The sequence below is a fragment of the Tachysurus fulvidraco genome, chromosome 7, assembly GCF_022655615.1.
Source record: "Tachysurus fulvidraco isolate hzauxx_2018 chromosome 7, HZAU_PFXX_2.0, whole genome shotgun sequence".
Classification (NCBI taxonomy): Eukaryota; Metazoa; Chordata; class Actinopteri; order Siluriformes; family Bagridae; genus Tachysurus; species Tachysurus fulvidraco.
The window spans coordinates 5,933,003-5,948,858 of NC_062524.1; the positions used below are offsets into that span (position 1 = coordinate 5,933,003).

The window sequence follows — 15,856 nt, forward strand, 5'->3', positions numbered from 1 at the left end:
TTTTTAAGTTTTAATGAACTATATGGTATTAGATTGCTAAATAATTACTAGTTTTCCATGCTACCAAGTTTTTAAGTAGTTATATGAACTATATGTTGCCAGAATTTTAGGAAATCATTTTCAAAGGGTCACTAAATGCTAAAGTTATGGATATGTTGTGTGTTTGCTATAAAAGCAAATGATGTTGCACAAGAACCCAAATTGGCTTCATTGCCCATCCTGGGATTTAAACTGACAACCTTCTGGTCAGTAGCACAGAAACTAGACTGATGAGCAAAACATTTACTAGGAATGAACAGGCCTGAGCTTGTACAGCATACCAATCATCTTATGTGCATAAATTGAAGTACATTTTTACTTTTGTGTGACCAAAAACAATAGCATCACCAACAGTTATACGTTAAAGTACACAAGCTGGTATGAAAGAGAAGGTGGGGCTCATTATCTTTTAGCCTTATTTTTAATTATATTTTTATCGCTCACAACATATGCTTTTGGTTACCACGACACTAGTTTTCACATGGCTAAATTGACACATCCATAACACGTCGTCAGCATTGATAACGGAAGAAATACTATAACAGGTGTGTAAACATAAACAAGGTGGTTTAATTTGTCAATCGCTGATTTGTGATGCATTCGGAGAAATTTAGAAGCAAACAGACTACACAAACATTGTTTAATCCATGGCACAGATTTTGGGTGGCTTTGAAAAAAATGCTGGATAATTACAAAGACGGCTTTTCTGTTCGTGCTTGATATTTGGAAGCCCATGATTACATACTTGATTGATGATTTCTAAGTCACGAATGATGTTTGTTAATGAGTGTGTCTGTTGTGTATGCAGAACGGTCTTGTCTTTCATGAGGCCCCAGAGAAAAATCTTAAATGTAATATATTCATAATAGTCACAAACAGCTTGATATGTATTATGTTTCCTTATAGCTCGGTCATCAATAACATGATCAGCCATCACTGATAATATTGATAATTCCATTTTTATCTCTCAGCTCTCTTTATCTCTATGAATTTCCCCATATTTTTGAAGGGAAAATATTTAAATCTTTTTGTATATCGATATACAGTAAGAGTTGGTAAGAAACTTTAATCATCCAAAGAACCCTTGTTGAATCACTGGAGAAGAAGGAAGCCTTTATTTGTCACATATAAAATACAGTGATCGGGACTCTTTTCTTCGCATATCCCAGGAGGATTAAGGGCTTTGACAGGGCAGGTTGATGGTGCTTGTGCTTGAACCCTAAGAAACCCAAAACCTTGCTTGATTGCAAATGCTTGCTGTGTTTCTTCACATCTAACAATATTTAACTACTAAGGTACATCATACATAAAAGCACAAGAGAAGCTGTAATGCCAAGAAAATGAATAAATGAACCAACACCTTTTATTGAAGTGCAAAATATTTCATATTATCTTATACTTATTCTCATTCCAACTCTTCAATCCGTACAGTTCAGATCATGTGAAATGTCCTAAGTGCATATGTACAGCACATGAAGTACATAAAGGCACCGCCTGACTCCTGTGGAGTCCGCCTCGTCCTACGTGTGACTCTTCTGTCTCTTCCAGAACCTCCTAACCTCGCTGTGTCCGTGTGGCGTCACCACCATGACCCTGTGCTGTGGATTCTGCCACACCAACACTCCCAAACCCTGAACAAAAGATACGCAAGTTAACGTGCATGAATAAATACACACAGGATGTGGTCAGTAGAATGTTCTAGAAAACCATCACTGCTATTAAGAGTAAGACACTTTAGGAAGAGCCTTCATGGTGGTAAAAATAAGGGTCATTGATTATTTTCCTACATTCGTAGGGCCCCAATTAGTATGCCTAATTTATAGAAATACAACAGGGCATAAGGGTCATGGTTATGTGAGAAAAGAAGGATAAATTTAGTTACCAACCTGAGCTCTATCGCGCAGAACCTCAAAATCAGCCTGTGACAGGAACTGGTTGTACAATACGCCTGAAACAAAGAGCAAAAACAAAGAGCGTGTGAACGGAGGAACGGAGAAGGGCGAGGAGAATGGTGGAGCTCTCAGTGGTATTCAGTGCCAGTATTCCTATTAAAGGGAATTATATTGTGAGAATGCCTATTACTATATTCAACTACGCCTGAGTGCCATTGACATTCAAAGGTCACGGGGGAAAAAGTGTGTAATAGAGACTTCATTCTCCTCAGGAGCTTTTGTGGATGTGATTTGTCACGCTCGCAGAAGATTCATCCCAAGTACGTTCAATCCACCTCGGATTAAACGGCTTCCTCATATACAGTACAGCGCTTCGTACAATGCAAGACTGCAGCAAATCTTCCAATAAATATACCATCAAGATTTCGATCAAGCATTCGGGACCGAAACCGCACCGTCCCGAGGTGACATTTTAAGACAGCGGCTTACTTTAGCTTGCGGACGTTGTTTAAATAAATCGATCCGAACGACGACTTATCCAGCGACGACCGTGTCGCGGCAACATTATACCTCAAATCAACAGTGACTCAGTGATGCCGCTGTTCAAAATAAAGGTCAACACAAACAGTAGTCAGAGTTGCACTGATATCTAGATGAGAGCCTGTCAAACCCACAGCACTTAGGTGCTTTTTTCCTCCACATGTGACTCACCAGAGACTTTTGAAACCTTTATAGAGTGAGTCAGGTGTGTTAGAGCTGAGAAGGTACAAAATAAATAAATAAAAATAAAAAAATCCCAGAGACAGTGCACAAATATATAGTGACCTTTTTTACAATATGTAATTTTTTTTTTGGAAATAGCACCACAGTAATAACAATAACAATAGCAATGATAATAATAATAATAACAATAATAATAATAATAATAATAATTAGTAGTGATATAAATATTATAAAATATAAATATAATAAAAAAAAGTAATATAAATATTATTAAATATAAATATAAAATAAATATAATTTTTGATAACATTTTTTTTACTGAAATTTCCCAAAATTTCAAAGTGTATTTTCTTCTACATTTTGTATAATAAATACCATACATTACTTTATACACCTTTTACATTCAAATGAATATAAAGTAGCTACATTACATTTTATTCCATTATACCAATTATTACTATTTATTTATTTATTTATTTATTTATTTATTTATTTATTTTTATTTATTTATATCTCATTTTTAAAGCTTCATGACAAAAAGAAGACATAAATCTCTCACCTTCCGTAAACTGCAGCCGATCTCTTTCGAGCTCCCACAGTCTGATCTGATCTGTGATGGTTGGAGGAAGTACCGGCGTCTGGGGGGGGGGGGGGTGGGGGGGTGATGCAAAGGAAATAAAACAAAGACAGAAAGGTGTCCGAGTGAGTGAGATAAATCATAGAAGCAAAGTCGAGCGAATAAAATTTTTTTTGAAGCTACCTGTTTGAACATAACAGGATGTGCTCTGGTCCTCAGGAAGTGGATGATCTGAGGATGAGAAAAGGAGATTAAAAAAAATGCAGAAATTAGGAAAGTTTGATTCTTATTAACAAACATAAGTGAAGGTGATTTCAAATCATTTTGCCCGTAAGGCTAAAGATGACATTTGTTTGTGTTCAGTACTGAATGCCTTTATCATGTCTCACTTCACAGTGGTGTTCATTTGAAGCTTATATAAAATTAGACACTCAGGACTTTAAGAATTTGTATTGTTTTTTTTTTTTAAGTATTTCTGTTTTTATCTAGAAAGCTAGAGGCGGTATAGTCACAGAAAAGTTCCAAAAAAACCAAAAGTGTTATTTTCCTCACACAAATGTTTCTATCTTCATATTAAATGTTGATATCAAACCTATTTCAGCTCTCTGAGATGCCCCGAGTGCTCCAAGCATCTACAATTTGAAGGTGTTTTGTCGTTTGTTGTTTTTAACCAGTAAAATTAAAACGTCCTGACTCATTTTATATCAAACTTACGACGGGAAAATCATTCATCTGAATGTACAGATTGTACGTCCTAGAAGTTGATGGAAAATAAAGCTAGTATCCTGGCAAAAAGGGTTAATTAATAATCTATAAAACGCGTGTTGGTATAAAAACCAGCGAGGTATTGTGCGGCGGAAAGAAAGCGTAGATTTACTGAAAGTCTAGCAGCTCTTTGCACTCGACTGTGAATAATAATAGCTGCCATGTGAGTGGAGTGCCGTGTGATAGAAGACGCAGCGGCAGTATTGATGTAGTGCTAAAAGGATTCGCACAGCCTGCTACACCTTGGGAGAAGAAAATATAAACACGATAGATCATATCGCTGATCATCCAAAGCATCACACAGCAAGTCAGTCGTAGAGGCCTGTAGCTCACTCAAAAAAAAAAGTAATAAACTGAAGAAAAAAGTGGACCCTATTTTTTTTTGTCCCCTACAAATCTGTCCGCTCCTCCGGTTGCATTGTTTATAGTTGTGCAGATTGTGTTCTGGCCGATTCGAACAGGCCGTGCGGGAGCTGGGATTTGTTGGAATATATTCTTTGTTTCTCTGGGGATTTTACAATCCTAAAAGCTCAGCTCTGACTTACTGCTCAAATCAGGGTTTTGTTGTTGTTTATATCTGATCTACCGTATAGTTCTGTACTGTAGTCTTTACACGCTCACATAACGGGGTCTGCATCGACGCGTCTGATTGGTGCATGAGATCAAGCAGCGATTTTAACCGCGATCTAATTACGGTTACTTGTAGAGCGGAATATTTTGCATGCTGTTGTAGGTCTGGTTTAATTGCTTTGCTCATTTTCAGCTAAGTGATACAATAGCTGAAAGTGAGCTGGGGGATTTTGCAATAATGGTTCCCTTATCCTGAAGTCAATGGGTTTTTACGTTAAAAGCCTGATGTAAGGTCTGTGGTATCTGTAGCACAAGCTCAAGATATTTACACGTTTTATACTACAACCATAAATACGTCTTAAAGGTGGTGATGGTGGATACATTTTTTAAAAAAGTGATGTGACATACGGTGACCCATACTCAGAATTTGTTCTCTGTGTTTAACCCATCCAAAGTGAACACACACACACACCATGTACACACACCCAGAAGAGTGGGCAGCCATTTACGCTGCGGTGCCCAGGGAGCAGTTGGGGGGTTCGGTGCCTTGCTCAACGGCACCTCAGTCGTGGCCGGCCCGAGACTCGAACCCACAACCTTAGGGTTAGGAGTCAAACTCTCTAACCATTAGGCCACGAGTTCCCCCAAAGGCCACGACTTCCCCCTGACAGGTTTACGTGCACATTAGACGTCACCGCGTCTATCACAACTGCATCCTTGTTGTGTTTATACTCATGATCTTGTAAACGATTCCAACTCCATCTTTGCAAATTAAAGATTTATTGTAAGTTATAGTATTTTCCAAGCACAACGAATCAGGTTTTTCAGGTTTAAATAAAAAGCACTTAGCAATTACGACTTATGAAGATTAGCGGTACTGACGTTCACGTCGTTTGCCTGTGATGTCCTTCTTTCATAGCTTTTTACTTCGCTGATTATGTTTAGTCTTCAAAATTCACACAGGCTGTGTTCATTTGTGAGATTATCATAAAGGAATCCGAAACCTCTGAAATTCTCGGTCACAGAGATTACTTCCTGAAATAAAATACCCCATCCCTCCTGCTGTCTATTGGTGACTACAGAACAGCTACGAGACTAAAACGACGACGTCACCAGTTAGACAATACGAGTATGGTCGGACTTTACTGAGTTGTTAGGCCTCTTTTAATCCTACATTGCACTTGTGATCTTCATCCCTTCTTTTTCTTTCTTTCTTTCCTTCCTTTTCTATTGTATTTGGACAGATCTCTAGCTCTGATGGAAATATTTATATTATATAACTAAAAAAAACCATACACACATATATAAATATGTAAATAAACAGCTATTCATATGGCGTTTGGCTCATCTAAACTTTTTATCTGGGTAAAAAGATCTTTTGGTGTATTTCAGTAAGTCAGTCACTTAAAGGGTTAAAAATGATACCCCCTTCTAGTCCAGCCTGTTGTGTAGTGGCTGGAGTGCTGACTGGAAGGTTGTAGCCTCAAATCCTACACAGCTTCCACTGCTGGGCCCCTGAGCAAGGCCCTGAACCCTCACATGCTCAGTCGTATAAAGGAGATAAATGTAACTCGCCTTGGATAAGTGCAATGAAATAAAATGTGTAAGACAAAATAAATCTGTATTTATACCTGTTGTGCTGTGATGCCGTTAGCAATAGCCTGCTGCACAGACTCTCTGGTGACCTGCGCCACAACCACGTTAGAAAACCGATAGAGCATCTCGCTGAAGAGAGCAACCAGAGCGATCTGCAGCTCCGAGTCTGTCAGAAACGACAACAGCAGCACTTGTTGCCAATCGCAATAATTTAACGCATTTATTTTTTATTAATACATATAATAATTTCATACATTTCTACAATAATGTAGCTTCATGATATATAACTTTGCCTGCAAAATGTTAGAAAGCTAATGAAAATCTACTGACTTCCCTGAAAAAGTGGAAATCTCAGCTCTTTCCAATCACACACTTAGTTCTGAACTTTGGTCTTTTACTCGTACGTACTTGTGTATGCGTACACGCGGTAGTTGGTTTCTACCACAATGAAACCCGAGTCTCCTGTTCCTGAGGAAAGAGTCAGATCGGTAGAGTACGTGGAGGAGGAGGAAGAGGAAGATGAAGAGTTGGCAGTGACTCCGGCAGCCAGCGTTATGGCCAGTCTAGTGGGGTAGTACCTCCTCGACTTCCTCTACACATATGAGAGAAAGATGAAAGAGTTAACAGTCTGGTCCTATAACATAACAACAACCCAAAGTGTTTTATTCCTTTTCGACCACAGCGACATTATACGATCTGTTAAGGAACATCACATAATGCTGTGTCCCATATGACGTACTACGTACTACGCACTTCCACTGTGCACCATGTACTCTAGTGTAGGAATATCTGAAGGATCGTATCTTTTTTTTTTTCAGTTGAATAAGAGCATCACCCGTTGTGCGATGACCCTCTGATTTTTTTATCCTTTATAGCTGCTATTTATTGCATCACTGCTATCACATACGTTATAAGAGTTATAATAAGTTGCATTCTTAAACGTATTAATGGAGTCGGGCCTGGACTCTTCACTGTAGAAAGGTGATTTAGAAAAATTGTTAGCACCTCCAAATATGCAGTTTGCTTGATTTTGTTCGCTTCTGCAATCGCAAAATCATGAATAAAGCCAGAAGGCTAAAGGCTAGAAGTAAATAAACGATCAATCGAATTTTAGACGTAAACAGTCCTGTACTATGACTTGTGTTACTACACCAAGCAAATTTACTGTTTTCTTATCTAGAGTAGATTTAAAATGCTATATCGGCATTAACAGACATTTCTAGAACCTTCTAAAACATCTCCTGGAGGCATTTTACCGTTTAATTAAAATGAACACATAATTTTAACACACTGCTGTTTCCATTTTGTTTCCGGCACGATCACCAACCTTTCTCTGAAAAACCAGGCCGAACTCTCGCAAGTGCTGTAGGAACGTCAGCAGAGACTCGCTCATGCCTTCAACAGAATAGTCCTGTAAAAAACAACAACAACAACAAAAAAAAACGGGAATAATTACAATAATTGCAAGGACAGTTCCTTCATTTGTGAGTCAGTGAGCATTAGTTCTGGGTCGGTAGAAACGATTTAATAGATTTGAAGTGGAATATTTTAATAAACAAAGTGTGCAGGAGAGATTTTTCAAACGGTTGTGAAGACGAATACTGGTGCAGACTTTATTGTGCTCGGTGTAAGAAGAAAACGAAAAATGTGAGTAGAAACAAAACAGCAAAAACATACAGACAATTATCAAAACTAAGGGAAACGCAGCAATAAACACACTTGACATCATTAAAAGCTTGACAGTAAGATTAGATCACAGGAACCGGAATCAGGGTGAAACTACACACAGGTGATGGGGATTGGTACACGTGACATGTGACACGCTGGGGCTGATGGGAAATTTAGTCATGTGCCAGTTCAATATAACCTTGGCCCTTGTTGTTTTGTTTGTTTTTTTCTTTATGGTATATGATTTAATTTTTTAAACGATTACAGTAAAAATCGGCAGTCTGAACACATAACTGTAGTTTATTCTGCATCTTTCGCTGTGTTTATCAGCCAACTTGGATACTTGAAGCAACTTACTGACCCTGCCGAGGGTGGAGAAACTCAGCTGAAACAGGAAGGAAAGAATCTCCACGAGGTCCATCCCTCTAGACTGTGAGAAGCAAAACTAAATTAATACCAATACCAAAAAACCATATAAAGATGTTCTTTTTGTTTTATTTCACTTTACAGATGAACAGATGGGCCACTGGCCTGAGAACAGACCTGCACTGTTTTGAGGTACTGCAGGGTGAAGTACCACAGCTGAGAGGCCGTGTCGAGTAGCAGAAACTGAAAGCCAGCTGAAGTGATGCACGGCGCTTCACCAGCCTCACTGACAGAGTAAAGGATCACGTTATACTCGTTCCTGCTTGTTGCAGTTAAATCAAACACAACAAAAGTCCTAGACTGATGTTTACCTCTTCATGAGGCCGGCCTGGATGAGAAGCTGAGCGAGGTCCTGGCTGACCGCGGCGCTCGGGGAGCCCACCATGAAGTGTAGGATGACCTCCCAACGCTCCATGGCGTAGCGATCCAGGCTCTCTATGTCCCTTGCATGCCGATCAGGGCCGAGACTGCTGCCCTCATCTGCCCACGGCTTACCTCTGAAAGCCAACACAGATTTTGGATTAGTGTTAGAATTTTGAGTATGAAGCCGATTCTGAAAATCAGCTAATTAACTCATCACTATGAAATCATCACATGCTCAAGAAAGAATTAACTCCCTATTTTTTATTACAAACTAAAATAAAGTTTTGACTGTGGAGACTCATCTCACCCTCCAAGCAGTGCAATCCTCAGGTTATCTTTGAACACAGGGTTAAGCACGATGCCCTGAAGGCCTCCCTGCAGCTGCTGGCTGTGCCACAGTCTCAGTCCAGTCAGCATGGATACACACTTGTCGTGATCCCTGTAACACAGCTGAAGCTTAGAAAAAAAACAAACTTGATTTCGACCTTTATCTTGGAGTGACCGGATCACGCTTACGAGCTCACATTTGGCTGTCTTTTTTGACCCACAATGCCACGGCTGCTTGCGGGAGGGCGTGATTCAGGAACAGCATTCGCATCACGTAATTCTTTGCCAGAGATGGAAGCTCCCTAAGGATAAATTTAAAGAGTGACGGCGAAGCACACAACAAGTCAGACAATTACAGTATAAATGACAAATTAACATTTTATAAATTCACTTCATGCCAGCTGCTATTTGATAAGAAGTCTATATCATCTGTAATGAACCTGTAAACAGCGAGACATGTAGCTGGGTGGTTGTACAGTCTGTCGAGGATGTCTGGACTCAGTTCCTTCAGGTATTCGTGAAGGTTCTTGCACTGCAGTTGTACTCGGAGCTTCATCTTGGAGCGTTTGTCTCGACTGGGAAAAAAAGCAGGTGTAGAATGAAAGCTGGGTCAATCAATTGTCGTGTCATTTGATCAGAAAAATATTTCATGAATTCATTCTCATCAACAGCTTGATTTTGCACGTGAACACATCTGCTCGGAAAACAAACAGCTGTTAGTATAAAATACACAGACGTATTCTTCTTCTTCTTCTTCTAAAAGTCCTAGAAGAACTTCTAGATTAATAAACCAAATGTCATTAATCTCATATGCCTAATCTTAGGTTAGTAAATGTATTATAAATGTTATATTACAACAGGTATATAGAACTAGTCTGCTGTTGTGACTTACATCCAGCTTGTTAGTAAAATTCATCAACAGGATGCGTTCAATGTATATGATGACTTTTAACTAATGTGTTTAAGGTTCACATGTTTACATAATACATTTTTTATACATCTTCCATCCTTTATGTAGAGAACGTTACCGATAAACGAGATCAAATATGTTAGTAGGATTAGTACAAAAACGAATTGGGTTATAAAGGCAATTCAAACATGGCAACTTGTACGTTGTACTCTTAAAATACTAAATACTTTTAAACGCGTTTTATCCACAAGCACTTGAACGCTTCACTGTAACACTGAATCTGGAGATTTATCATCTATAGCAGCGGGTTTTTTTTAACAATTAATTAACAACGCGGTGAAATAACGCGTGGAACTTTATAATATTTACCTTATTCAGGCAATCGTAAAAATAAAACGAAGTCAATATAATGAAATATCGTCATGTTGCTATTGTGCAGCTTTAGACGGAGTGGAGCCGAGAGCCATGTTGGAATGATCACGTGACGTACACGGGACAGAACTGTCTAGTCTGAATGGCTGAAGCGCTCAAAAGTAGGCGTGGCCAGGGAGTCGATACTGAAAACGAATCTTTAATGAATCTTCAGAGTAACCTCAATCAGAATCAGCTTTAATGTTTTGTTTTAGTGACAGAAGCTCCACAGTGTAACAGAATGACATTCTCTCTCTCTCTCTCTCTCTCTCTCTATATATATATATATATATATATATATATATATATATATATATATACATATATACACACACACACACACACACACACACACACAATTTGTATATACAAATGTGAAATGTTCAATTGAAATATAAATAGTATGTTTTAAGTAAATAATGTAAGAATAGTGTTGTGTGTTCAGTGTATGTTAAGTGTTCATCAGATGGATTGTCTGAGGGAAGAAACTGTTCCTATTTCTGGTCGCTCTGGGGCTCTGTAGCATCGACCAGATGGCAACAGTTCGAAGAGGGAGTGTGTTGGATGTGAGGGGTCCAGAGTGATTGTCTTTGCCCTTTTGCTCACTCTGGAGAAGTACAGATCTTGGAGAGTTGTGCCAACGGTTCGCTCGGCAATCCGGACTACCCTCTGTAGTCTTCTGAGATCAGATTTGGTAGCTGAGCTGAACCAAATAGTCACTGAAGTGCATAGAATGGATTCCATGATGGACTTGTAGAACTGTTTCAGCAGATCCAACGGCAGGTTGAACTTCCTCAGCTGGCAAAGGAAGTACAACCTCTGCTGGGCCTGGACAGTGGATTCTATGTGAATGTCCCACTTTAGGTCCTGGGAGATTGTGGTTTCCAGGAATCTGAATGACTCCACTGCTGTGACAATGCTGTCCATGATGGTTAGTGGGGGGAGAGCAGGGGGGGTTTCTTCTGAAGTCCACGATCATTTCCGCTGTCTTGTGCGTGTTCAGCTCCAGGTTGTTAAGACTGCACCAGACAGCCAGCCGTTCAACCTTCAGTCTGTAGGCAGACTCGTCACCGTCCTGGATGAGGCCGATCAGTGTGGTGTCGTCTGCAAACTTCAGGAGCTTGACAGAGGGGTCATTAGAGGTGCAGTCATTTGTGTACAGGGAGAAGAGCAGTGGGGTGAGGACACAACCCTGAGGGGCACCCATGCTGATGGTGCAGGTGCTGGATTTGAGTTTTCCCAGTCGAGAGCTGGGTTAATTTGGACTGGAGGAGTGATGGGATAATGGTGTTAAAGGCAGAGCTGAAGTCCACAAACAGGATCCTCACACAAGTCCCTGGTCTTTCCAGATGCTGCAGAACATAATGCAGTCCCATATTGACTGCATCATTCACAGACCTGTTTGCTCTGTAGGAAAACTGCAGAGGGTTCAGTAAGGGTCCAGTAATGTCCTTCAGATAAGCCAAAACCAGACAAATCTTTAATGAATCTTCAGAGTAACATCATAACAGAGGAACAAAACATTTACTTACATAGTCCTAAAAAATGATTTTAGAAATTACAAAAAGTACATAATACCTGACATTTAAGATTATTAGCAGCAAAACCAGGAACACATATAACTAATGTCCACACACAAAACAAAACAAACTGTTCATGTTGTTTTATAGTCCAAAAAAAACCCAACAACAAGTATTATGATTTTAATCATTGTAATTATAAAACCTACATCCAGCAACTTTTAGATTTAATGTGTTATGTAAGAAATAAAGCCATTAATGTCTCGCTGTAATAAAAAAAACAGTGGTGGGATGAAGTGGAGTTTGTTACCATGACAACATTGAATATTTTCCAGTAACAAACAGCAGGAACTGAAGTGTTTTATTCGTCGGCAATCTGTTATTTAAAATTAAATTGTACTTTTATTTTCGTTTATGAACTTAGCATTACATCTGAGGTTATAAAGCCCTTTATCGCTTCAGCTAGAAACAGTTTTCTGCACCTTTTTGTCTCCTGCAGTTACTAAGAAACTAATAATAATAATGAAAATAATATTAAAAGTCACATTCGCCTCACACCTCCATGTTTGGGGTTCGATTCCCGCCTCCGCCTTGTGTGTGTGGAGTTTGCATGTTCTCCCCGTGCCTCGGGGGTTTCCTCCCCCGGGCCAAAGACATGCATGGTAGGTTGATTGGCATCTCTGGAAAATTGTCCGTAGTGTGTGAGTGTGTGAGTGAATGAGAGTGTGTGTGTGCCCTGTGATGGGTTGGTACTCCGTCCAGGGTGTATCCTGCCTTGATGCCCGATGACGCCTGAGATAGGCACAGACTCCCCGTGACGCAAGAAGTTCGGATAAGCGGTAGAAAAATGAATAAATGAATATTAAAAGTACGTGTCGTTACCAAGACACCACAAATCACTTCACCACACTACAAAGTGTCCTCCTGTCACAACGGAGACTCGTTCCATGAAACGTTCTGTAACGCCTCCTTACACAAAGCTTCATCAGATTAAAGATTATTCTTTTTTCCTCATTCGTTATTATAACTGATTAATAAATGCAATTATTATTTTTACAAAACTGATACCGTTTGACCAAGTGTGTTAATTTAATTTCTGAGATTTGACCTGATCTGCTCTCTCAGCTCCTGTACATCTACTGAATATGCAGAATTCGACATCACGTACCAGTAATAAAAAGTGTACACTCGTTTTCTGTCTTAAAATCTGTTTATTATTTAAATAAAAATGCAAACAGTGTAAGCGTGATGTAAAAACAGTCTAGTCGAGTCGAAAGACAGAGATATTATATTATACTTTGTTGTCAAACAAATGAATTTTGTTCTACCCCTCCTCTCCCCTCTCCTCTCTTCTCCTCTCCCCTCTCCTGTTCCCCCTCCCCCCCCCTCTCGTCTTCTCTCCCCTCCTCTCCTGTCCTCTCACGAATCCTCCTTTTCCTGGTATCTGTTGTGGAAAACGGCAAATAAGATGAGAAATTAGTCATTTTCTGTTGAACAATTATAAACATACATAAATATAATTATGCAAATTACATTTATTACTCCACTCGTAATTGTTTTTGTATCTGATGCTTCTCTCATTTACCTCATGAGATTTTTATCTAGCTTTTTTCCAAAATTATTGATTTTTTTGCTATTATTAATGCACTTTTAGAAAGCAGTTTGTGTAAAAAAAAAAAGCATAAAACTAATTCTAAAACCTCATGGGCTACGTTTTGTCCTACAGGAGGTCCGTTAGTTCCTTACGTTTCTGACGAGATTCCAGATGTTGTACAAAATAAGAGATAAATAATCATGTATTATTATTTAGTAATTAACGTCAGCCGAGCGTGATTATATTCTCTGGGGAAATACTCCATAGAGAAATTCATGTTTAGCACAGAGTCACTATATTTTAGAAAGGTTTTTATATAGGCTTTCATTTCAAATCTCAGTGTAATAACTTTAGTGGATCATTTCCTGGAAAGTAACCTGCTCCATCCTGCACTTCAGATAAACTAATGCAGCCGGTCATTAGGGGTTTTATTATGCATCATAGGAAACATTACCTGCAGTGTATGCATGTGAAAAACACCGTCTGGCCTTCATCAGCAGATCTCATTTGTCTCGTGTGGTAAACCATTCCTTCTTTATTGCAGCGTGAACACCTCCTGTCAACCTGTTCGGTAACATGAAGACAATTCAGACGTCGTGATCTAAGTGCTCGCGTGTCGAGAGCGTCGATATTCAAATACAGATTGGCCGCGATCAAATGTCCGTGTCATAAAATTAGAATCAAAATGAACTAAGAAATGAATTAAAGATAGAAATGAGCTAAACAGGAGGAAAATATATCAAATATAATATATGAATAGACATTTGTGGCAGAACAGTATGGCTAAAGTGCTGATGTGTGCAATTTTAGAGTAATGTATGCTGTGCAAAATATAATTACAATAAATATTCATCTATGTTAAGCAGCTGAATCTAATCCAGAATCTAATGCTTTGTACTTGGTCCTGAATAAAGATCTGACATTTGTCTTGAATCTATCAGCTAATCCGCACAAACTCACCACCGGGCCTTTTAGCTCGGAGTCTTCCTCACTCTCTACAGCAGACGAACTCTTCTCCAGCGAATTAAACACCACTGATGACTTGATCACGTGCCCTGAGAGTTCTGAGGAGAAAAGAAAGGTTTTATGTGCCACGTTTAAACATTTAGGATGGTATCATTAATATCATCATCATCTTTTTTTTAATCCCATGATATTTTCTAACAAATCTAGATATTTGAAAAACAAAACTAAACACGGTGACCCTGACCAGCCAGTTACTAAAGATGAATAAATGAGCATTTCTTCACATTCACGTGAGTAAACGCTATTTTTTTCTTGTCCTGTGAGCCTCTCGTCAGACAACACGATCACACCAAATCCCCTGAATGAAATAAAATCCTCCCACTTGTGTGATTTCACCTCTAGACCCTAGATGTGAACTATAGATCCCCAGTAAGCCTTTCTGACAAGGTTTGTAAAAAAAAAAGAAAAGAAAAAAAAAGAAAAAAAAGAAAAGAAAAAAAGCCGTTGTCCAAATTATATTTGTTTTGAATGCATGATATCTTTATCCCATATAACGTCTTTATAACTGCCCTGTCTTTTTTTGTCTTTTGTCCTGCCCTGTCTTTTGGTCCTGCACTGTCTTTTTTTTGTCTTTTGTCCTGCACTGTTTTTTTTTTGTCTTTTGTCCTGCACTGTCTTTTTTTGTCTTTTGTCCTGCACTGTCTTTTTTTTGTCTTTTGTCCTGCACTGTCTTTTTTTTGTCTTTTGTCCTGCACTGTCTTTTTTTGTCTTTTGTCCTGCACTGTCTTTTTTTTGTCTGTTGTCCTGCACTGTCTTTTTTTGTCTGTTGTCCTGCACTGTCTTGTCCTGCACTGTTTGCACTTTATGTGATCTATATCTAGGACTAACTTAATAAGTCCTTATAGCTCTGTCTTTGTGTTATGTGTCACCATGATCCTGGAGAAACGTTGTCTCATGTCACCATGTACTGCAACAGCTATATATGGTTGAAATGACAATAAAAGCTTCTTGGCTTTTCACTTTTAATCTTGAAGTTCCTGAATTTACAATATTGCGCCATCTAGTGCTGAAATATTAATCACACACCCCCCCCCCCCATATCACATTGTTTTTTGTTGTTTTTCCCCCACACAAAATAATACACTCCAGACCTAATCTCTAATCCTTTCAATTTCATTCATGATAAAAAAAAAAGAGTTAAATAGCTCAGATGAGCCAGGTTAAAAGTTTAGTCTGGTGTTGTATTGTATCAGCAGTAATGTGAGGAAGAATGAGATGATTTCTCACCTTGGACAGGGATGTTGAAGGCGCATCGAGGACAAGTAATAAAATCACGAAGCCCAGGGATAGGAAGGATGTTACCGCATTCTGGGCAGAAGTTTATATCTCCACTGAAACACGACATCCCTCTAATAACAGGACGAAAAACAAACCGTTTTAAACAGGAAAATCTGTGTAAATTATGTGTAAAAACTGTCAAGCAGTGAACCAAGCCCCTAAAAACAACAG

General features: G+C 38.9%; 2 protein-coding genes across 5 annotated transcripts in view; both read right to left on the bottom strand.

Moving 5' to 3' along the window:
• Nucleotides 1-1,131: 1,131 nt before the first annotated feature.
• gtf2h4 (general transcription factor IIH, polypeptide 4) lies at nt 1,132-10,383 on the bottom strand. 2 transcript variants are annotated; one of them, XM_027133918.2, is made up of 14 exons: nt 10,226-10,383; nt 9,387-9,521; nt 9,144-9,248; nt 8,927-9,058; nt 8,568-8,753; nt 8,374-8,482; nt 8,192-8,260; nt 7,490-7,573; nt 6,571-6,754; nt 6,198-6,328; nt 3,415-3,462; nt 3,214-3,292; nt 1,926-1,987; nt 1,132-1,670 (listed from the first exon to the last, which is right to left on the bottom strand). In XM_027133918.2, exons 2-14 carry the CDS (start codon nt 9,500-9,502, stop codon nt 1,560-1,562), a joined length of 1,416 nt encoding a protein of 471 aa, XP_026989719.1. In that variant the 5' UTR covers nt 9,503-9,521; nt 10,226-10,383; the 3' UTR covers nt 1,132-1,559. The 2 variants fall into 2 exon arrangements, with proteins under 2 accessions (XP_026989719.1, XP_026989720.1); XM_027133919.2 differs by lacking the exon at nt 10,226-10,383 and adding an exon at nt 9,839-9,978.
• A 2,595-nt stretch (nt 10,384-12,978) lies between these two features.
• polr1h (RNA polymerase I subunit H) overlaps nt 12,979-15,856 on the bottom strand; it is a 28,311-nt gene continuing 25,433 nt past the window's right edge. For all 3 annotated transcript variants that reach the window (XM_027133927.2, XM_027133928.2, XM_027133926.2), the window contains exons 2-5: nt 15,635-15,756; nt 14,342-14,445; nt 13,836-13,945; nt 12,979-13,231 (exon numbers count right to left, since the gene is read on the bottom strand). In XM_027133927.2, coding sequence (XP_026989728.1) covers nt 13,207-13,231; nt 13,836-13,945; nt 14,342-14,445; nt 15,635-15,752 — 357 coding nt within the window. In that variant the 5' untranslated portion in view covers nt 15,753-15,756 and the 3' untranslated portion in view covers nt 12,979-13,206. The remainder of the gene's footprint in view (nt 13,232-13,835; nt 13,946-14,341; nt 14,446-15,634; nt 15,757-15,856) is intronic.